The sequence below is a fragment of the Manis pentadactyla genome, chromosome 5 (assembly GCF_030020395.1).
Source record: "Manis pentadactyla isolate mManPen7 chromosome 5, mManPen7.hap1, whole genome shotgun sequence".
Classification (NCBI taxonomy): domain Eukaryota; kingdom Metazoa; phylum Chordata; class Mammalia; order Pholidota; family Manidae; genus Manis; species Manis pentadactyla.
In genome coordinates, this window is record NC_080023.1 from 58,470,952 (window position 1) to 58,494,380 (window position 23,429).

The 23,429-nt window shown below is 38.8% G+C and overlaps 1 protein-coding gene across 4 annotated transcripts in view; it reads left to right on the forward strand.

Moving 5' to 3' along the window:
- The window catches only part of SLC4A4 (solute carrier family 4 member 4), a 316,692-nt gene that overhangs the window by 194,633 nt on the left and 98,630 nt on the right, over positions 1-23,429 (forward strand). For all 4 annotated transcript variants that reach the window (XM_036878971.2, XM_036878970.2, XM_057502301.1 and 1 more), the window contains exon 8: positions 17,509-17,666. In XM_036878971.2, the coding sequence (XP_036734866.1) occupies positions 17,509-17,666 (158 nt within the window). The remainder of the gene's footprint in view (positions 1-17,508; positions 17,667-23,429) is intronic.

The following is a 23,429-nucleotide window of genomic DNA, read 5'->3' on the forward strand; positions in this document are numbered from 1 at the left end:
AGTACACACCATTATGATTTTTAAATCTGAGAACACAGAAAGCTGATAAAGTACCGTGAGAGAATATGACAGGCTTTACACTGAAGAAGGGTACAGAGTGTGTCGCTTATGGCTCAAAGCTCTTTAATAGCCTCCCATTGCCTTTTTGATGAGCCCAGAATCCTTAGCATGGCCTTTAAAACCCTAAGTTATCCTGTTTAATGTCTCCCTCCAAAGCCATTTTGCAAGGTCCTCTCCCTGGCTGACTGTACTGCGACCACACAAATGTTCTTTCAGGTCCAGTGATGTGCCACTCCTCCCCTACCCCAACCTGCCTGGGCCTTTGCACATGCTGTTCTTGTGAGGGAAATGCTCTTCTTGTGCCTCCCCAGTCTAGGCTAGAGACTGCTGTTATAAGTTCTTGTTGTACATTGAGCTTTCCCCCATGACACCTACCAAAACTGTCACTGGATAATTGCCTATTTTAACTTTTGGCTAATTGCTTGTCTTCAGTAGTAGCCCATTTGCTTTAAAACTGAAGCGATGATGTCTGGAAAATTATACCTCATGGATTACAGACTGCCAGTGGCCTGTTTTTGTATGGCTGGCAAGTGAATGGTTATAGTTTGAAAATGTTGGTAAAAAAAAAAAAAGAATATGTCAGAGACTGTATTTGCCTACAAAACATAAAATATTTACTATTTGACCTTGAAAAGAAAACGTTTGCCAACCTGTGATCTAAATCATTGCCATGTATGCTGATTGAAGAACATAAGTAGGTATACTACATTTCCTTTTCTGAGCAGGCCACTGGCTTGTAGTAGGCATCCATAGGGTCCATGATGATGGTATAAGCACCTTGATGAGCTGAGGGCTGTGTGACTATCACAGGGATCTTAGCTGGAGAACTCTTGTGCTCGAAGTGTGGGGACTAAAACCCAGTGTAAAGTGGAAGGAGTTTCTAATGCCATGGCACTTTTTGGCTTGTACCACCCAGTTGAAGATAATTTGTTAACAGTTTGGATTAAAATACAATGTGTGCTTGTCAGGTTCTCAGAGGACACAAAATTGGGAAGGTTAATCAAATTCTATGATTTAAAATGTAAATGTAAATTTTAAATCAGAATTAAGATGGAGAATGATCTTGACACACTGGAATCACAAGGAATTTAACAAGGATAAAGGCAAATTATGTCAGCTCAAAACATGAAGTGAATAAGAACATACGAAAAATCCTACTTCATTTGGACAGCAATTTATGGCTTTCATTGGAATTCCATTTTTTAAAGTTGCCTGTTATTCAGGCACAGTTGAAGGGATGTGCCTGTGGTGACCAGCATGTTGAAATGCCTGGGCACTAACCCAAGAACTAAAGGAAATCATCTGAAACTTTTAAGGATGAGAAAGTCTGAGCAGTAGGAAATTCATGAAGGTTGCCCTCAGTGAAAGAGAACAGATTTACTGTCTTGCTCTAGACATGAAATTGTGATAGCAGGCACATGTATCTTGGAGGTAGTTTTTATTTTAATATAAGGATGAAGTACATGGGAAATAGAGCTTTACCACTAATTTATTTATGAAGCTTCTACTAATTCCTCCTCTGAACTAAACACTGTATAAGAATCAGGACCACAAAATGAACAGGACATGGTGTCTGTCCTTCAGGGCTTCTGATGACAGACTATAAGACAAACCTGTAAAAATGTAGGGTGGTAGATGTCTTAGCCCAAAGAAGAGTGTGAATTCTGCCAGGGGCTGGGCAGTGGGCTGAGGTGACATTTGCATTAAGTCTTGAATTGAATGCATTGTCTTTTGCTATAATGTTCAAGAAGAAGCATAGACTGTATGTTAGGAATATAGTCATTGGGTGGGAAATTGGACTAGAAAGTTTTTGAGTTCTTAAAAGATCTGAATTAATGAATCTTAAATGAATGGCACATAGGGATTCAAAATTTAAAAACCAGGCAGAATTTAGCAGCAGAATACCATGGAACAAAGTAGTGAATGGGCCCTCAGGCTCAGTATTCATGACAGTACAGTGTAACCCAGTGGTGCTCAGTCAGAGTCCACCAGGTGCAAATGAAGAACGTCTCAGGGAAATCTCTGTAGAGCTGTTGTCTGCTCTTGTGTCAGAACTTTAGTCTCTTGATTCCCTTTTTCTGCTTCTGCAGTCTTTCTTATTGTTCTAATTTGGTGCATGTTCTCAGAGACCTCAGTGAAGGGTATGTTAAAAAAAAATCTGCTAAATAAATAATAGCATGACTACTACAGATTTAATTATAGCTGTACAGCTGCCTTTTGAAGTGTTCTGCTGGGGCCGTATGGTCCCTTGTACATCCCAGCCCTGGAAGGACTTGGTTTAAATGTTTCCCAGCTGAGAGTACTGAATTCTCAGAAATCTGCTAGCAGCCATTTGGAAGGCAATAGATGGAGTGCCTCACCTCTGCTTCTCTGTGGGGATGGACATTTTATCAACAATTTCTTATTAGACCTCAAGTCATCAGATATTAAAGCACCCACTCAGACAGGTCTTAAGAGTATTGGTTACTTCTTAGTTTTATAGGCTAATTTTTGTCACCACACTGGATGTGCTAAGTGGAAATTACTTCTACATTTAACCTCTTTGACTCAATGGCTTTTTTAAAGAAGTGTTTTAATGGATGATTCTTTTAATCATTTTCTGTCCAAGTGATGTGGGGAGAACAAAGTAGAGGAGGGCATCTGTCTTGCCCCTGTTGCTGTCCTGGGAGTGTGACCTAGAATATTTTGCTTCTCTGGGTCTTTCTAGGTCCCTTTCAGGTCCAGAATTCTCTGAAAATCAGCAGGGAACATGTTTTTGCTGGTGCTGTGCATCTAGACAAGGGGGGCAGACTTTCCTTTTCCCATTGTGGCATCTGTGTGTTTCTTCCTTTTGTGCTCAGGAAGCCCAAATTTCCATTCCTTGGGCCACAAAAATCTTTCAGAATGAACTCTTGTGTAAAGGTCTAACCCTCAGAGAGTAACAGTTTGGGCCTTGTTATGTACTTCAGTTCAGAGAGTGACTAACACTGTGGTTCTTAAACTCTTTACACATCAAGGATGGACTTGAGTCTGTGATGAAGCAATGGATGCTTTCACCAGAGAAATGCACAATAAATGTGTAGGCACAAAACCTGCATGTAATTTCAAAGCGCCCATCAACCCTCTGGATCCCCACCAGGGACCTCAAGTTCAGAACTGCTGCTCTGTGCTTTGATAAGAACCCTGCCTTTTCCTTTGTTTCAAGTGAAAGGAAGGGCAGGTGAGGTTGAGGACAGAGAAGTAGAAGATGTGAAGCTCTGATGTTCCGTGGTGCCAAGATCAGGGCTCTGCCCAGCTCATGTACTGCATGGGGGCGGAGCAAATGGTGCGGGCAGCACAAGGAAGGCATTCTGCATAGGTGCTTGTCAAGCCACTAACTTCCAACCCTTGGTTGCCTCCATTGCCTCTGATGATTCCACCCCACCCCCACTCTCATCCCTTGAACTTGCTGTTTTTTAAAAAGCAGTCTGTGTTTTTTTAATTAGCTGCGCTGGCTGGGCTGTGTGTGGAAAAGACTGTGCATGAAACATGTTGCCTTAAACTATAATTGTCTCTTGAAGTCACTAACCCCACAATGCTAGTTTTTGTTTTGTCTTCATTTGGTTGTTCCCTCTGCAACTCCTCTCTCCCAGTGGCAGCTGGCGATGTGGGCCAGAAAGAATGAAAGAAATCTTGTGTTTTAGGGTCTTTCTTTTTGAGGTGGGAGAGGAAAGACTGGAAACAGATACTGATTTTTAGATGTTAATAGGTAAGGTGAGAGTTAAAAGTAAAGCATTACATGGGTTATTTTTTTTTCCTGATGGAAACAGTCATTCAAGGACAATATATCAAGCTGAGGAAATGCAGATAAAGTGAGGCTGTTAGTGAGGAATTAGATTGGTTTTACAGTAGAGCTACACTGAGCCACCCACACTCACCTCAGCCTTCAGTTTATATGATTTTTTAGCCTCCCATGGAGGAGGTGTCTCCACAGTCTTTTCAAGTAGAGAGGTGCTGTATTGGATGGGTATATGTATTTAAGTCTATGATGCAAACTAGGGGAGAATTTCTTCCTAAAATTCACAGAATTGTATATCTGAATTAAATGTGGCACCAACCCTAACTTTATTTTATGCTATTCCTTTGGAAGAGAAGAATTTTATTTTGCCTATCACCTCTTTCTCATATATTCTAGGGTTATATTAAAACCCTAACATGATAATAATTGTGGTTACCATTTATTGAATTACCTCCTACACCATTTCAGACATTGTACTGGGAACTTCTACATACTATGTATAACCTGTAATGTATTATCATCAATTCCACTTTTCAGATGAAGGAGTAAATGCAGAAGATGAATAACTGTAGTCTTCTTAGTGACTGTTGCTTAGGTTAACATAAAGTGAAACTTCAGGGCACAGATAATTTTAGTACTCAGCCAAATTTTCACTGGTGTATCTGTTATTCACCAGTGTTGGTGAAATATTTGCTTTTGATGTTAGGAAGTATTAGCCATTTGGGAAAATGCAGTTCTAGAGTTGTGTCTCCTTTTAGACCCTTCCTTGCCTTCACTCTGTCTATCCAGGCATTCCGCAAATGCTTATATTCTGTGTCTTAATTTTTCTCAAATCTGTTTTCAGTGTTCTATCCCCACTGATGGTCTCTTGATTCATGGCTCCATTGTATTCCTCCATTTATCACATTTGTAGAGGGGCCTATCACCTGCTGAGCACTGTGCTTAAACACTTCAAACATCATCTCGTTTGCTACTCTTAGCTTTATGAGTGGTCATTTATTGTTCTCATTTTACAGATGAGGAAACTCACCTTAAAGAAATGAAATAATTTGCCCAAGTCCCACAACTAGTAAAATGAGAACTGAGATTTGCTTATTGCTCTGAGTCCACAGCTTATTCTTTTTATCTCTACTTGGATTTAAAACTGCTAGAGAACAATCACCAAGCTTAGCACAGGAAAGTTGGGTTTGGGAGGCAGAGAGCCTTTGGTTTGCGTGCTTGCTCTGTCTTTCCTAGTTTCATGATCGTCATCTAGTTGTGTAATCTCTAAATCATTTCTCCCTGGGTAAATAGTGACAATAACTTGCTTACAAAAATGTGGTGAGAATTTAGTAAGATAACATATGCAGAATTCCTGGTCTGATATCTGGCCAGGAACCATTGATTTAAAAATGTTAGTGACCATTGTTAATATTACTCTTAACAATTTAAAAATTATTATTGAAGACTTTTGTGCTTCTTGGTTATAGTGGTACTTTTAGAATACTGTTTTACCAAACAAAGATTCAAAATCTTAAATTATGGAGGAATTTGGTGTGCAGCTCTTCTCCAAAAGCAGGACTCCTTTTCTGCATCTCACTGATAAATCCTGGGGAAGGGTATGACTTTCAGGCACTTCAGCAGGGAATTTTTTAAGACAGTGAATGGTAGCTAACAAGTAACCCAAATATAGAAGTTAGTTTTCATTGATGTGCTCGGTTTGGAACCACTAACTGCTCTTTGCTTCTCACTGGATGCCTTTCTTAAGTACACTGCCATCAAATGGAGCATGTTTCCCTGGAGCCCCCAGGGTCGACGTTTGTATTTATGCAGCAGAGGATAAGGACGCTGCAGCCCAGGTGTGATCACATGGAGTCCATCCATGCATTTGATGAACGTTTAGTGAACACTGACTGTGATGTTCTGGGGAAACATAATTGCATACCACGTGGTTTCTTTTCACAGAACCCTTTTTAAAGGTACTTCTTGTTGAATAAGACACAGCCGAGCCAGCCAGTGAATGCATGATGATAAGCATAACCACAGAGGGAGGGCTAGGTCCCTTAAGGAGAACAAAGTCAGGGAAAGCTGGGCAAGGCAGTGTCAGGCTTACATTCTCTGTAATTCTTGGTGGAGTTTGGAATTGCGGGTTGTTGCTGGCATCTAAGGGGCGAGGCAGGGCAGGGAGGGCAGGCATCAAGGTAGAGGGCATTTTCCACCAGATAGAGTAGTGGGGGTTTCAAGTCTCCTTCCTTGACGCATGGAGCAGGTAATCTGCCTTTACATGCAGTGAGGTTCATGACATGGCATTGGAGGAGGAAAAAGAACTTTTAAAAACATTACCTAACTCAGTACCTAGAGTTTGCAGGTTCTTGATTTTTTATAATACTTTTTAAAGTGCTATTTACTTTATTGGGATTTTCTGCTTCCCCACCCTCTCTGACCCATTTTATTTTATGTAATTAATTCCTGTTATTAAATGATATTAAAAAATTTTTAAGTTATCTCTACAGAGCCTAAGCCATTGTAGATGCTTGACATTGGTTTGCTGTATAAAAGGCTCAGAGATTTCAGGACAGAGATTTTAGGTGATAAAATATATTCATCAGAAATCTAAGGGTTTCTTGGTTTAGTGAGTGGAAAGAACATTAAAAGTGAGAATTCATATCCTGGCTTGGCCTGTAGGAGTTTCCTGAAGTCCCTTAAACTTTTTTAACTTTATTTTCCCTTATCTGCAAAATGATTTAATATTATATTTCTTATAAGCTTGCTGTAGAAATTCAAGTAAGATTGTGAAAGTGTTTTAAAAACTGTAAACAGCTGTAAACATATTGGCAGCATTATATTTTAATGATATAAGGCATAAGAAAATGTGACTAGCAATTTTGACAAGTTGAATTTTAAACTAGGTCAGTACTTGAAATGTCATCCACTTTAAGAAATCAGAACTGAAGGGTTGTACTTACTGTTATATTTAGTTTAATAGCCATTTGTAAATGTGCCGCTCCACAGAATCATTTGCATTAATGGTGGTAAGATGTCTATATTGGGAAGAAAAAATTAGAAAATCATATTTCCACCCTCAGGGGACTGTTTTCATTTTCTATGTTTTAAAATGGGATAAATGAAAGTAGAAGAATGTTCAAAAAGAAAAAACGTAGCTACAGAAGCTTTGGGCACCCTGTCTTATTTAAGGTCATTCTTTCATATTTTGTACACTCTGAAAATTTCAGATCATGTCACAGATGGTCAGTACTAATAACATTACAAGTGATTGCCTGAATTTTGACTTCTGTTGGCAATCAAGCTGTAGGCCTCTTAAACATTAGGCTAAGGCTTTTCAAGTTTAGCCTTTGGAAATACTCTTCTAAATCACAGTTTGGAGATAACCTAAAGGGCAGTCAGAGCTTCCATTAAAAGCAAAACAAAAAAACATTTGTAGTAATTATGTCTTCAGTTTTCTCTATCACATCAAAAAATCCTATCCCAAAAATTAGCCTAAGGGATGGGTAAAGAATATCTTGTTGAACAGGAAAATTTTAAGATGATTTTTTTAGGTGGTCTTGGACTAAAAAGTGATACTTGGCTAGGCTTATAAAGCAGCGATTCTTACCTTTTTCTTTCTTCTACCATTTCCTAGTTGATCAACCATAAAATTTACAGTAAAGAAGTAAGATGTAGGAATGGAATGCTCAGGTGTGTTTAAGGTGGTGTTTGTGCACATTCTTCAGGATAGACCCTGTCCTCGGTCCAGTGCTCTCTTTAAAAGATCATCAGGGGAAATGTGTCCACAGAGAAACAAGGCCAAGGAACCCTTCGTTTTTGGTTTAGTCTTTGGCTGCAGACACTGTAGCAGACCCCTGGAGAATTAGGCAGGGCCTCTGCCTCATCTTGCTAGCTGTCAAGAACCTAGAAGCCAAACAGTCCCCTGCACTTGGAACTCAAGAGCAGGCCCACTTTTGTACTGGGAACCCCCTACTACAAAATACGGCTGGGATAGAGCTTTCAGTGAGAAGAACTTTTTTCCCAATACTGGGGGAAAAGCTGGTGTAGGCTAATTGTCTTAGAATCTGAGTTCAGATCAGCCCTCTTCTCCCTTAGATATAGGATGACAGGGCTGTGGGAAAATGGAGGGAGGAAGGGAGATAGGGACAGTCTTCAATTAGCCATAGTAGCCAACTGTAGGTAATGAATGAGCTCCAGCCATCATACTCCAGGATTCCCAGAGTTTGATACTGTAGATCTGGTCCAAATAGATAAACATAATACTTGGTAGGACAAATCTATTTCAGAATTATCCCAGGGATTCATTTTCATGAGGCTGTTTTGATGGCCTACTTCTTCATCCCAGCCCCATTGGAGGCTAATTTTAACCCGAGGAAAGTCTACTTGATTGGTTTATTTTATATTTATGTTGAATAGTGGGACATTAGGGTTTCTATACCATTGGAAAATAAAGGCAGGAATCCATTACCTTAGACATAGCATCCAGGTGGTCTCCCAGATATGCATAGTAGGAAGAGAGAAGGCAGGGAGGTCTTCTTTACATGTTGGAAAAACTAAAAAGAAGGGCAGAGGAGTGAGCCCCACATTTTTTATATCTTGCTAGTTATTTTATCCCTTACCTCTTCTAATCTTTATAAAAGCCTTGAAGTATGAATAAGGGCTATGGAATATGGTTTAGTTTTTACTGCCTTTGATTTCCTTTAAGGGCTTCCTGCCAAGGGAGAGCTATGTGTAAGCCAAATTTGCAATGAAATAATAGTTTATTTATTAATAAACTCATTATAGTAAAGCTATTTTATTAAAGCAAAACAGATATGTGTGATTTATATACACACATATATATATGTACATATACATACATACGCATATGTATAAATCATAAACCTACCTGATGTTTTTCACCTTGTGAACACACCTGTATAACTCTCCTTTCCTCAGGTTATAAAGGGAATATGTTTGTTTTTTTGTCAGGATTTCTTCTCTTATTTTATTATATTCTTCTTTGTACCTTCTTTTAGTTTTGTTCCTTGAGCAAATCAGATCCTTGAGCAAATTAGATCATCACACTTTAGCTTTTCTTCTTTTATAATATTTGCAGTTAAGTCCATGAATTTTACTCGATGTGCCTGTTTAGCTGCATTCCACAAATTCCGATATGTCGTATTTTCATGTATGAGAAACATTGACTTTAATAGGTCAATGATACATATTTTAATCTCTAGGATATCTACTTTTAATATAGATTCTGTTAAAATTCTCCATCTTATAATCAATATTTTAAAGACATTATCAAGTTTTTTCAAAGTTTGTATTTGGTAACTATAGTATGTACCTGTCCTTTAAGTTTGTTTTTAATTTATTTTATTTTCTTTTCAGTTCCAGTATTTGATTTTGTCTACTAATATGCCTAATAATTTCTGATTGGATGTCAGAGGTACTAGAGATAATTTGATACTCTGGATGATGTTTTTTTCTTCAGAGATTATTTCTTTTGCTTTTGAATGGCATTTAGGTAAGGGACAGGTCATCTTAATATTCAGTCTAGAATTGAGCTGATTGGAAGCTGGGTTTCAGTCTTTATGTGGCTCGGTCTATTACTGATTTGCCCTTGCACCTCAGGCCTTGTCCTTTAGGGGACCCAGCTCGGTGCCTGACATGTTTGTCCATCCATCACTTTGAGCCTGCTGAATTCTCTGCTCAATTTCTCAACCTCTACAGCTACTTAGGAATCATCAAATACCTTTGGCAGAAAATCAGAGCTGAATTTAGCCCCACTTTCTTGCACTTTCCTTCTTCAGAGATATTGGCTTCTCAAGTTTTTAATGTCATAGTAACTTTATGAATGCCTTTAAACAGATTACAAAATCCAGCTTTCCATTTTTCTTTCTGGAAGGGTTGTGATACAACATAGTTTAGTATAGCTGGAAGTGAAGTCTCTTAGTAACGCTTTTTAGGTTGGAAATCTCTAGTTCAGCAAATACACAGCTCCAGGCCTATAACCATCCATACAGAATCTAAACCCTTGGGTTCACAGATTTAAGAGACACATATTAAGGTAGAGAAATATAGTTGAGCCTATGAAAGAAACTCTGAATCTACTGATCTAATCAGCCACATAGATGAAGGCATCAAGTCTGTTTTCTTCCATTTACTTGTCTTGCTGTAAGGAAAAACAGCTTGCTTCTTGTCTTCAAGGCACTGTAACCCTCCTATTAGGAAAAAGTCCCAGTGAATATATCAGACTCTAATCCATTGAATTGACCACTTTTTTTCAACGTTCCCAAAGTGTAAGGAAGGGAGTAGGCAGAGGCAGAATAATCTCACTCATGGTAAATGAGAGAACACTTTTCTCCTACCCTAGTAGTTAATATTGTTTGCATGTAGTAAATGAATAAATTCTTATGCAGAGAGCATAAATAAAATACTTAGATGCTGTTTGACCTAGGGTTTTCCCTCATACTTTTGAGTTTCTTGAATTTTAAGTTTCCATAGCATATAATTATTCTCTAATGCCATATCTTAGGCACTGCTCAAATGTCATTTCAGTGAGATTAAGGTATAGGATGACCATAAATTAAGACACTTTTGAGAATGATAGAAGGTAATGTTAACATTTAAAGCAGGACAGTGGGGTACACTGGGACTGTCATAAGCAAACTGATTATGGGGACTCTACTTTACTACTAACATAGAGTGACCTAGGATGATTTTGAGCTTACCAGATGAGTTTGTTTGGGAAAGAATAATAGCTGACATTTGCAAAGAAAATAGAGGAGATGAAAGTCATCAGGAAGAAGAGAAAATAATAAGAAGAGAGGAAAGACCACCAGTAAAAAAGCCAGGAGTAAGCTCTTTGTCCAGGAGGAAATTCAGATGTTAGCATGTGACAGAAGGAGGCATTAGGCGGGGTGGATCGAGAATAGGTACAGACTGGAAGATTAAATCATTCTCATGGAAAGGAAAAGAGAATTCATGGAATGGGGTAGCAGTAGGTATATGCTTTGTAAAAATAATGAGTAAGTATCCTCAAATTTAGGTGATTTTAAAAAACATCACTTGTAATAGGGACATTGACCAGCCTATAATATCACCTTCTAATCAGATTCAAATGACAAAGCATGAGTACTGGTTATAAATGACAATTTATTATGGGTATACTTATTTTAACATGTCCCAATAATGGCAGGAAAAAGAGGCACGGTTTAGATACCTGCCTAGTAACTGAGGAATCATATGGTCGCCTGGGCCTGTATAGCAGGTGGTGCTGTAGGTCTGTGAGGAGACGGTAAGGAGGCTGGGAGGACCTAATGTTAATCAGATGGTTCTTCCAATTAACACTGGTTAGCAGTTACATTGTGATGGTTCCATACAGAAAACCCAAAATACGCAGTCTGTTTTTATGCAAGATGGCAGGAGAATCTGTGGCCTTAGTGGAGTATAGAAGATTGACTTTTTCAATTAGTGATATATGTTGCATGTTACTTGTGTATGAGGAACTTTTCCATAGTCACACAGAGCTGTTATCCCAAGTAAGCTATCTCTTTTGTAATCGGCCCATTAGTTCTGCTTTATCCATTCATAATCTTTACTTTCCTGGTGTGCTTATACTGTGATCGCTGGGTTATTAGGAAAGCAGAAAAAGCTAGGAAGGTTAAAAAATTATAAGGGTGAACATTTATGGTAGAGGACAAGCTATATAACTCTGAGAAATTATAGCAAGACCTTACTCTGAAAGAAAGAATACAGGCTAGAATGAAAGAAACCTGAAATGTACACATCTGGTTTCACAGAGTTGGTAGTGTTTCCTGGTAGAGACAAAAAAGGGACAAAATCTTGGAATTAGTCAAAGTATCTTTTATCAGTAATAAAAAAAAAAAATGGCAGCCATTTGAAGTCCATTTCTTTGAAATCACTGGGAATTTTTATTCACTGTGTGTTCTCGTGGGTGACCCCTGCATGAAAGCTAGGCTGTGTATCCCTTGGAGAAGCAACTAATGATCTATAAGAAAGGAATGTCGAACTTGATCTTTGGAATTCAATCCAGAGGAGTTTGTTGGGTGATTTTCAACCTGATTTGAAAGCCCTACTTTCTATTCTTGCTTTCATTAGTCTTTATTATTCTTTGTAATTCCAGGTTATTTCTCACCTTTTTCTTTAATTTTACTTTTTCTTAGTATTATGTAAGCACAGAATTGTTCCTTTATCAGATTTTTTTAGCCGTTACTTTTTCCTTTATCAGATACTATTGGGATACTTAAAATGGTAACACATATGGATGATTATTTGATGAGCCTGCCTTTATGAGACAGATCTTTAAGCACTGATTCAGAGAAGAGCCTTTCTTGAACTCCATTGCTGGTTGGGATTAATGCATTTTGTGATCTCCAATTGAACAAGATACCTTTCATATGGTATTTATGTTTCTTCTTTCATTTTAGTTATTTTTGTATTTGCTTCTCTCTATTGGACTGTAAACTCCTGGGAAATGGGTCTGTCTGTTCTAATACCAGGCCTTGAAGATAGAGGCACCCATAAAGTTTGGAGAGAATTAAGTGTAACTGAGAGGAGATTTAAATGGGAGGTTAGAAAATTTCTATCCAATGAAGCAATGTAAAATCTGTTTTCATATCATAATGTACTTTATCTCCTAGTAGGAGACAGAGGCATATTCAAACCTCTGCTAGATCTATAGCATAGAGACTTATTTAGTTTTATTTAGCCTGGCATTCCTTAAAGTTATTTGACAAATGTACTTTTGTGAAGGACTGGACTGTACAGTATACAGAAATCACCTCAAATTAATCAAAGCCCAAAAGGGAATTTTCTGACTTATATAACTATTAAGAATTCTTGATGAGTTTGCAGAATGGAGAAGCTACAGGATCTCAGGGCCTGGGACCTGGGACTCAGCAATCTCTCTCTTCATCCATTTTTCTCTCCTGCTTTTGTCTGGTTTGTTTTGGGGGCTGGTTTCATTCCCTCTTGGTATGGATGGCCCTGCGTCAGTCCATTCATGGAGGGGAACAACCTCAGGTGAAAGGGAGAACATTGATTTTTACACATTCAAATATGAATTTTCCCAAAAAGTTTGGTCCTTGCCTTGGTCATGCATCCATCCTTGAGACCAATCAGTGTTATCGGTGCGAGTTCATTAAGATGGTTTATTTCTAGGCCTTTTGTCCATTTAGGTGGCCTGGATAGTGATGGGATGTCTGGAACCTATTACTTTAAGAGAGGAGCTAGGAAAGCTCATTAGGAAGAGCAGAAATAATAGCCACCATTCGTTCATTCCACAAATATTTATTCAGCCTTTCTCCTCAGGCGCTCCTGTAGGTATCAGGGACACAACACTGAACAGAGCAGGAGGATATTCCTATGTTCATGGAGTTTACCTTCTACTGAGAAGGCAAATAATAAAGAAGTAAAATGTAGCACATTTGTGATAAATGCAGTGAAGAAAATAACAAAGCAGGAAAGAGGAGTAAGAAGAATCTGTGGGGAGAAAGAGTTTGAAATTTTATCCAGTGTGGCCAGGGAAAGGCTCACTGATGAGAAGGTGACTTTTAAATAAAAATCCAAAGGAGGTGAGGGAGGGAGCCAGGCAGACATTCCATTCAGAGGCCATAGCAGTGTAAAGGCCCTGAGTTGAGAGTCTGCCTGGCTTGTTTGAGGGCAGACTAGAAGGCTGGAGGGCTGGGCATGGAGAAGAGCAGGAGACGGCAGCGGGAAACCGGGGCGGGGGGCTGAGAGCCAGATGGCGCTGGGGTTGTGGGTCCTCGTAACAGCAGCGTTGCCTTCCCTCTTAGTGAAATGGGGACAATATGGGGCTTTGAGCAGGAGTGTTGTTATCTGACTCCTGATTTGAAGGCTGTGCTCACTTTGGTGAATAGACTGGGGGTAAGAGCAGAAGCAGATAATCTAGTCAGGAGGCCGGTGCCATCACCCAGGAGAGACAACACTGCAACGTGGATCAAGGTGGTGGCAGTGAAGGTGGTGAGAAGTGGCTGGATTCTGCATTTGAATACAGAGCCATCAGGATTTGCTGAGAGAATGGACATGGGGGTATGAGGGCAAGAGAGGCGTTGATGATGACAGCTAGGTTTTGGCCTGAGCAGTGGCAGCCTGGAGTTGACATTAGCCAGAGGAGGAGGATGATAGGAAAAGCTGGTTTGAGGGGACTGTCATGGAGGCTCCAGTTTGGATATATGAATTGTGAAATGCCTGTTAGACATCCAGTTGGAGATATACAGGTCTGGAGTTCAGGGAACTCCTCTAGGCAGTTCAGGGAACTCCAGATATAAATTTATGGCTAAAGATATAAATTTGTGAGTCTTCCACATATAGATGGTATTTAAAGACATGAGACTTGATTAAATCACCCAGGGAGTGTGTGCAGATAGCAAAGAGCCTCCACGGATGGAGTTCTGGCACACCTCAGGCACCACAGCCACACATTTTCATTATAGAACAGCTATTAGTTTCTCTGATAAGAGTAGTACTTCACAAATGAAGTTTGAGAGACCCTGATCTAAAGGAACAAATCTTTATAACTACTTCTCTTTAGAGCATTTAGAATGTAGTTTATTTCCTTTGGCCTTAAAAATATACTCCTGCTTTTCCAATATGGGTACAGTAATCCCAGTAAATGTACCGTGGTACTAGTAAGACGTTCTGTAGAGATGTATAATCACCATGGGATGTTCTGCATGTGTTGTGAGTCAGATAGTTGCTTTGTGACAGGTGTACACATAGAAGGTTCCGGAATGAGCCTTTAAAACTTCTCTTTTTGGGGGCATTCGATGGTCTTTTGGTCTGCTTTTTAGGGTTACAAAGTTCCTTCCGTTCATAATATTTATTACAGCTGAATTACATGCAAAGTAGGTGTCTAGTCTAGTATAATAGGGGATCAACTATTTAACCCTCAAGAAACATGGTGAAAAAATTGAAACCTTGACAGAAACATGATTCAGAAATGAGTGCTTCTGGATTTCCCAAGGAAGTAGGCTGAGATGGCAGAAAGGCTCTTGCTGATCTCTGAAGAATGTTTAGAAAAGGTAGAAATGTAGAAAAGACAGTTTTTGATAATGAGTTTAGGAGTCTAAGTGCATCAAAGGGGATTCTGATCAGATCAACCGCCTAGCTAGAGCAAAGAGTCTCCTGGAGAGAATGGGAAGTCAAAGCAGATCATTATAGAGCTTTGTGCCCACTAATGGTAATGGAACTCTGGAAAGTGTTTGAGGAAGATTATTTTAGCAGCAGTATTTTGCCATGCATTTGGGCCACTTGGTCATATCATACACTCTACTTTTGTGTTACAGAGAACGGTTTATTACTGCAGCTTCTTTAGGCAATAATAACAATTTGGCAATTTGATGTTTCTTAGACCCTTTCATGGCTACTTTTTGTATCAGCAAAATGTAAACAGAATCTTTAAAAATTAGCATTTCTTGGAGTGTAAATGGTGTAAACTTCGGAAAGCTCCCTTACTGCTTAGAAGCAGTCTTTTTTCTAACATCCAAATGTTTTAGCAACTATATCTTGCCTTTCCTTTTTTTTTTGTTTTTTTGTTTTTTTCTGTTTCCACTAAATTATTCCAACTTTCTTGGGGTTTTTTTTTGCCTCACAGTTTTCTTCTTATATGAAGTACCAAATTAAAAAAAAAATTCCGTAAAAATTCTACTGAGGGGGATGGAATTTTAGGGATCAGTATTCATGACATTTATTTTCCCTAATTAAGAACTCTTTAAATGGAAATTGAAAATAAAATGTTACCATAACCTATTTATTAATGGGAAAAATTGGGCTATGCCTGTTCCTTCCCGTCTCAGCAGTAATCCATGGCAAAGAACACAAAATTCACAAGTAACTTGACTGAGCGGGGAGACATTTATAGTGATGATGATAAATATGTATCAGAAGTCTGTGCCTTTCATATAATCCTGCAAAATTTTTATCTCCATCCTTCCAGGATTGTTGAAATGTTTTCCTTGAGCTATTGGAGGTGTTTACCACTCACTGAGGGCAACACTCCTATCCTCTGTGCAGTGGGGTGGGGGAGAACGGATAACACCTGCAACATAAGCTTTCAAAGTGACAGTATTAAGCAACCTTCATTCTCCAGGAAAACTGCTTTACACCTTTACCTCTCACTTCAAACTGCCACATACTCACCCTGCTCCTCCTCCTCACTTATATTTCACTACAAAGTATGAGCCCTCAGATGCTCTCAGCTCCACCGGTTCTGCCAGCTCACCCTGCTCCGCACCTTCCCTGGCTGGGACTGGTAAGCTCTCTACGCTCCTGCCTGAAGCCCACCCACTAGGCATGCAGGGTGGATTCCCTGTCTCTCCAGTGCCAATAAACGCTCTCGACCAGATTGTTCTTACCAACATTCTAAAGTGTTATCTGATTTCCCATTAAAAAAAAAATTCCCTATTTTGTGCCTTCCTCTACCTACCTCCCCATTTCTTGCTTCTTCTTGATAGCAACATTTCTCAAAATAATTATGCCCATTCTCTGTCTCCACTTATTCACCTCTCATTCTTCACTGGGTACTCTGGTGCCCACTGTCATGGCCCATATTAACAGCACCCAGCACCTCCATCTTGCTAAGTTCATTGATCCATTCTTAGTCATCATCTTACTTGGATTTTCAGCAGGCTTTGAGTCAGCTGATACACTTTCCTTATTGAGCCCTTTCTCTGCCCAGTTGTTGGTGAAGTGTTGCTTGCCTCCTACCTCACTGGCTGCTCCTTTTCAGTGTCCTCTGCCAAGATCTCCCCACCATCCCTATAAATGGTCAAGTGCCTCTGGGTGTAGATCTTATCTGTCTTCTCTATTTACACTCACACCCAAGGTCATGCTGTCTGTCCCATGGGCTTGAATAATGTGCATATGGTGATGTCTCCCAAATTTATGTCTCTCTACTCCACCTTTCCATGGGTACTTTTAATAGGCAAGCACCACTTAAAACATTCAACACTCCTTACTGTGGCCTTCAAGGCTCTTACCACCTCTGCCCCCCACCCTTTCCTATACAACTTCATTTGCTGCTATTTTCTCTCCTTTGTTCCTTCAACTGTCACTGCACTCACCTTCTTTCTATTCCTCTGCCAAGCTCTTTCCTATCTAAGAAACTTTGCATTTGCTGTTCCCTTTGCTTAGAATGTTCTGTGCCCAGATCTTTGCATGGTTTTCCCCTCACTCCAGTGTCAATTATATTACATCAGAGGCTTTTCCTGATCACACTGTCTAAAATAATTCTCTTACCTGTTTTATTTTACCTTCTTAGCACTTATCATTACTCCTAACTATACTGTATTTCTCTCTCTGCCGAAATGTGAGCCCAGGAGGACATGTAACTAGCTGATCCCTCCCTGTGTTCCCAGGGCTTAGATCAGTGACCAGCTCATAGTAGACTTTCAACATGTTTACTGAGTGAATGAATAAATAAATGAATTGTCTTATATGTAAACATTGCTTTATATGTAAGCTGTGTGATCATACCCTCAATAGTTTTGAATCCAAAGTACAATGTTTATTATAATAAAATGATTAAGCATAATAGAGAAGTGGCTAGCTAGGGCTATATTATATATGTTGCATATAGACTAATATAAAGGAATTCCCTTGAGTGGTCTGTGGAGTGTCTCTTCTTGTTCCATTCTCTTGAAATAAATTGTGTTTTCTTGGCTCTTCCCATGCAGCTGAAGAATAAGTTCATGAAAAAGCTCCCGCGTGATGCGGAAGCCTCCAACGTGCTTGTTGGGGAGGTAGACTTCTTGGACACTCCTTTCATTGCCTTTGTGCGGCTGCAGCAGGCGGTCATGTTGGGCGCCCTGACTGAGGTCCCTGTGCCTACAAGGTAAGCAGCTCCCTGTCCTGCTGGGTCTGCTGTGTGGTGGAAGGGAAATCCCCTCTCCCTCAGGCCAGATAATCAACAGAATGGGATATATCCAGAGCAAGCATGTTGGAAAGGTTTAATCTGAAATAATGGTTTAGTCTGACTTCCATGCTATTAAATAACTTGGCACTTGAATAGTAGTGATAATAATAACAATTATGACAATTTATTGGGCTATGTTCTAGTTTCTTCTTATGGATTACTCTATTTAATCCTCACAATAATGTTTTAAAAGTATAAACTATAGGTATATGGATTTTACAGATGGAGAAAGTGAGTCTGGGAGTTTAAGTAACTTGTCGCAGGTCCTACAGACGGTAAATGGTTCAGAAGTCAGAGTTGCTTTCATTTGCTCTGTTTTATCAGAATATTGTTAGTGGATATATATGTATTATATATATGTACATATACATACATACACATATGTAAAAACCATTAAGCTGTACGTGTAAATTTGCACACCTAACTGCTGTGTTGTGTCATGGCACCTCAGTTTTTTATTTTAAAAACAAGCATATTGCTGTTATAGTCATGCACTCATTACACTGCACAGTACTTGAGATTCATCCTGTTTCTGTCTCTACAACTGAGCTCAATAGAGTTAAGAAGCTTGACTATGGGGTGCAATAAGTGAGCAGAAATTTATGCTTCACTTAACCTTGTGCTGAAGAAGAGTTTAAACAGAAGCTTATATCTTCAAGTTGACATCAGAAAATTATCGTATGAATAGTAACATTTCTGGGTGTGTGTGTCCAAGTTTTTTAGAGTCCTAGGGCAAAGACAGGTGACTTTTCTCTTCTTTAGGTTTCTCTTCTTTAGGTTTCCCCAGATGAGCAGGAAAGGCTATGAACCCTCCTCAGTCCCCTCGGTTGGTCTGAGCATGATAAACTGACCAAGACAATGGACTTTGTTTTGAGCCAAATTAGGAAAATGAGAACATTTCCATACAGTCTCCCAATTCATAGATTACAGGCCATTTTATCTGATCATGCAGACAGTTTCCCCCCCATTTTCATATTTCTTATTCTTAAGCACTTAAAATTGAAATAATGCCTGTTGTTATGAGGCAGTCATTGGACAAATAGCAGAGGAAAGGGGATGATCATTGCTTTTCGATTAATGGGGTTATCATGATTTGTGTTTTCTGTAACTTAGCTTTATGCTGGAAAACATTCCAGCAGAGCCTTGCAGTTCTAGTTGAGCAATCACTGGACGACCAGCCAGCTGACTCGGATAATGGCTTCTGTCCAGCTCGTGTGCCCCTGTGGCTTGATTTATGTCTCTTTGGACTAACTTTACTGGGGTTGAAAGAAGAAAAGGATGCCAAGAAGTGTTAAATTGCTCCTGTGTTTTTATTTTTGTTATTATTTTTCTTTGGATTCTACATATAAAAGGACTTTAAAAGGGTTTTGTATAACAATAATACAAGTTCATGGAGTGGCAAATCATGACCATTTTTGTGTCCCCCTCATCATCTGCTCCTGTCTGGCTCGTTCTTTTCTTTTGTACCCTAGAGAGGTACTCATCTGGAGGTGAAATATAACATCATTTGAATTAGCAAATTGAACCCAATAATTCATGGGAATGTAATTCAATAATGTCATAAAACTATGTCATATGTCAGGACAATAATCTAAACAATATATCCTAGCATGTTAACATTTTTCCAGGAAATAGTTTTATCCATTTACTGTCCTCTGAACCAATGTAAGCTATTATCACTGAATAGGGAACCTCATTAGCCTTTTTGTGTATGAGTAATGTGGGGCCGTTTACAATGGCTGCATCCTGTGAAATCCAATAAAGGAAATCCCACCAGGAATGTGGTAGTCATCGTGAAAGTCTGTTTCTGCCCTCAGCGATGTGCTTTAACGTGCATGCTACCCTGTTATACTATAGGGAGGCCGTGAAGTCTGTTTTTGTGCACATTTTGTAATCATCACTTTTCCTTTAGAAGTTGTAAAAAGTTCTGCTCTTAAGCTTATTATTATTGTCATTATTACTATTTATATTAAACAGTATTGCTGTGGAGGACCTTTTAGAAAATGTGACTCTAGTGGCTCCTCTTGTGTAGAGTTTGCAAGTTTCTCTATTTCCTCTGTTACTTGGCTGATGTATTTTAGCTTTCTAGTTGCAGCTGGACTACCATGCAGGTGGCTGTTACCTACTTAGGGGCACCTCTTGCCATCCATGTGAAGGCAAATGAACTCTGCTCTTTGCTCTTTGGTGACCTGCTGGGATATGCCTTTGATTTTCCTAGCATCTTGCAGACACTCTGCTTGCTATCATCTTACATCTGTCCACAGAGGCTGCCACTCACTTATATTTATGAGCTTTCTGAGGGATAAATATGATTATCCCATTTTACAGTTGAGAGATGGAGGCAAAGGAAAGATTCACAATTGGTGCTAGCAATATAACTGCAGATTTCTGACGCTGAAACCAGGCTTTTTAGGGAGAATCTAAGGAGATATCTAGAGTGGTTTGAAATAAAATATTTTAGGGTTTCTCTTTGAAGAATAATAAAGGCCCCTGATCAGTTTGTCCTTTTCTGACCTTGGTTTCCACTCATGAGGCAAATAGTTATTCAGTGAGTTATTATAGTTCTTAGTCCTCTAAAAAATAAGAATGTTTACCCTTTAGTATCACTATAAGTTAATGTATACTTCTTGTTTTAAATAATGATTTGCCTTAAAGAAGTAGTTTTTGCTCAATTGTCAAAACCTTAAAAAAGCTTGCTAGGGGGATGGGGATGGAGGTCCTGCTAGTTCAGTTCTGTCTCGTCCTGCAATCCAGTTGCTTGCTGCTGTTTACCATGTGGAATGTGGTTGGTTATGGTGGGTTGTGGTCCTCATTAATTTCTTGTGGAAGCTACAGTTTAGCCACATTTTCCAAAGCTGCTAAATATGAATAATGGTTATTTAATTCAGTAATGTTTTGAGAGAAGGGAGTAAAGGCTTAGTACATACTGAGTTTATTCTAGAAATAGCTGTGACATATCAGGAAAGAGGGGTTGTACATCCTTTCTGAAAAGATTGAGAGGTTTAGGAAGGCTGGTTCTTTTTCTGATATTATTCTCTGTTTCTGCCTGTAATTATTTTGTGAATGTGAGCATAGTCCATTGGTTCCGGACACAGATCATCTGGTACTTATTTTTGTTGTGGAGAATGCTAGAGGCATCCTCTCCAGGCATAATTAGTTCTGTGTAAAAGCTCATAAGAGGAGAAGAGCCTCATGAAGATTCTTGAGACAACAAGGCACATTTAAAAATTCAAACTATGACTTATTTGCAGTTATGAGTAAATAAAAAGAACTCAGTAGCATAAATGAATTTTTTCCCCCGAGCTGTCAACATGGGCTGTATCCTTCCAGCCACACAAATGTGATGTTTACTTTAATTTGTTAATAAAGAAAAAAGCTTCTGGTTAAAAATAACATCTGTCCATTGACAAAAAACAGCTTGGGTCATGAAAGGAGTTTTCAGTACATTATAAAAGCTGAGTTTGGCAAGATGTCCTTTCAGAAAAGTTGTAACAGCTTTTACTTCTTTGAGGGTTAAAGGGGAAAGAACATGTTTTAGGCAGAGGGAACTTCAACTTGATGAGTTGTTTGGTGTTGTTAGTTTCCTCATATTTCTCATCCCCATTTCAACCATGCAGTCCAAATGAGGGGCTTCTTAAGGGTCTCCATTGCTACAGATGAAATTTTTGACCTGAGGTGATGTTTCATGCTTCTTATAGGAGGCCAGATTTCCTCTCTGTATCATTTTAAGGAGATGGATTTACCTAACGGTTCCTGAGTGAAGTAATGGAAAATTTTAACTTGATATGTAACATTTTATTTCTATTTAGCACTTGGTGATTTTCCATTAAAAAGAGAGTGTGTGTGTATATATATTATACATATATACATATGTATAATATACACATATGTTTTTTGAATAAAATTACTTGATTCAGAAAAGAGGAGTTAAACTTTTATATCTACGTTCTGAAACAACATAAATTTCATATGCTGGGTTTATTGCTATAGATATAGTATAGTCACCATTGGTCTGCCACTTCACATTTAAGGTGAAGAATCCATCACTCAATCAGCTCTTGGGATAGTTACCCATCGTCCACCAAAGTGTGTATTTGAGGACTATTAATGACTGAGGGTATTTTTATCACCTCCTAACAAGACAGTATTTGGCTCTGATGCCATGTAGTCAATCTGATCATTCATGTGTCATAAATGTGTATTTCCATAATGTCTACTTGTAAACTATAATTATGTTGGAGATGCTGGAGAGATGTAGAAAGAGTTGTAGAGTGGTTTTGGGAAGGTCTTAGATATTTTATATTAAGAGAAAAATTAATATTTAGATACATTGAAATAATAAAAAATGGTAGACAAAGGAAACCCATTATTTAAAAATGTAGTAAGTAAAGGATGCAGCTGTTAGTTATTTTCTCTTGCTGCCCTGCATCTTGCTCCTTTTGCCTAAAACTATACCTTTATTGTCTTGCCTGGCAGCTGGCTGTAGTTAGACAGGCAAATAGAACTGGGAAATGTGACCAGTACTACAGTTGTTTCTTAATGGGATTTATATTTTGCTTTAGTAGTTAAATATTTTTTGCATGTGTTTCACCGAAATCATTGATCAGTCCCTTTAGAAAAAGACATTTTACTGTATGTAATGCTATATGTAGTGGTATATTAATTTAGGTCAGCTTCAAAATAAGAAAAGTTCCAGTATCAGTTGAACTTTGGTGTTAGTGAAACGAGCATTCAATTCTCATGACGACTTCCTTCATGCTCGAGTTGACTCTCGTGGCTGCCAGTTGCTCTGCTCTTTCATCTGCTGTGGTAACACTTGAAAGTGAGGGCACCGCCCCACCGCACAACTGGCTCCTAAGCGAACAAATGCTGAACCACTTTATGGTTATTTTGGTCTAAATCTGAGTATTCAAACTTTCACATACCTTCTTACATTCTTAATTTCTGATTTTTGTCCTTCCTTTTAGTATTGAATTTTATAATGATAAAAAATGGAGAGTATTTATTTTGGGGCATTTTGGAACAGACCCTAACACTTTGAAGAATATTTGCTGTCCATCCATTTTTATTTAAAGTGAGGTATATAAATAAATAAGAAAAATCAAACTCTACCAAGCAAAGTCCTGAACTATTCCTGTCCCATAAAATCTTACCTAAGATTTCTTGTTGCCAGCTAAGTGTTCATGACATCTTTCCCCAGGGTGACCTATGGAAGCCATTTTGGGGATGGCTTTTCTCTCTTCAGTCACAACCCTGGTGTGCAGGCTAGGCAGGCAGAGTTGTGTGTTGGAAAGAACAGAAGGTAAGAGGTCCTTTCTGCTCTCTCTCATTTGCCAGGCACAGCCTTGGACTCCTTTGTTAACCTCCCCAAGCCTCAGTTGCTTCACCATTAAATGAGGGTCTATCCTTATTGCAAAGGGTTGTAGTAGGAAGTTTAAATAAGGTGATGAATGTGAAATGCTTTGCAAGCTTTAAAAAGCTGAGCAGACCTATGATGTGAATATTCTTACTGCCTCATTAACTCCATATGAGGTAGGACATTATAAGTATGGCTTATATTTATATCCAATGTTACATTTTGTATCTTTTTTCTTTCTCATTGACTGATATGGATTCTTCCTCCCCAGTTGAGACATGCATCTTTGCCCTTGTGATCAGTAAAGGTTTCCTCCCAACATGGTA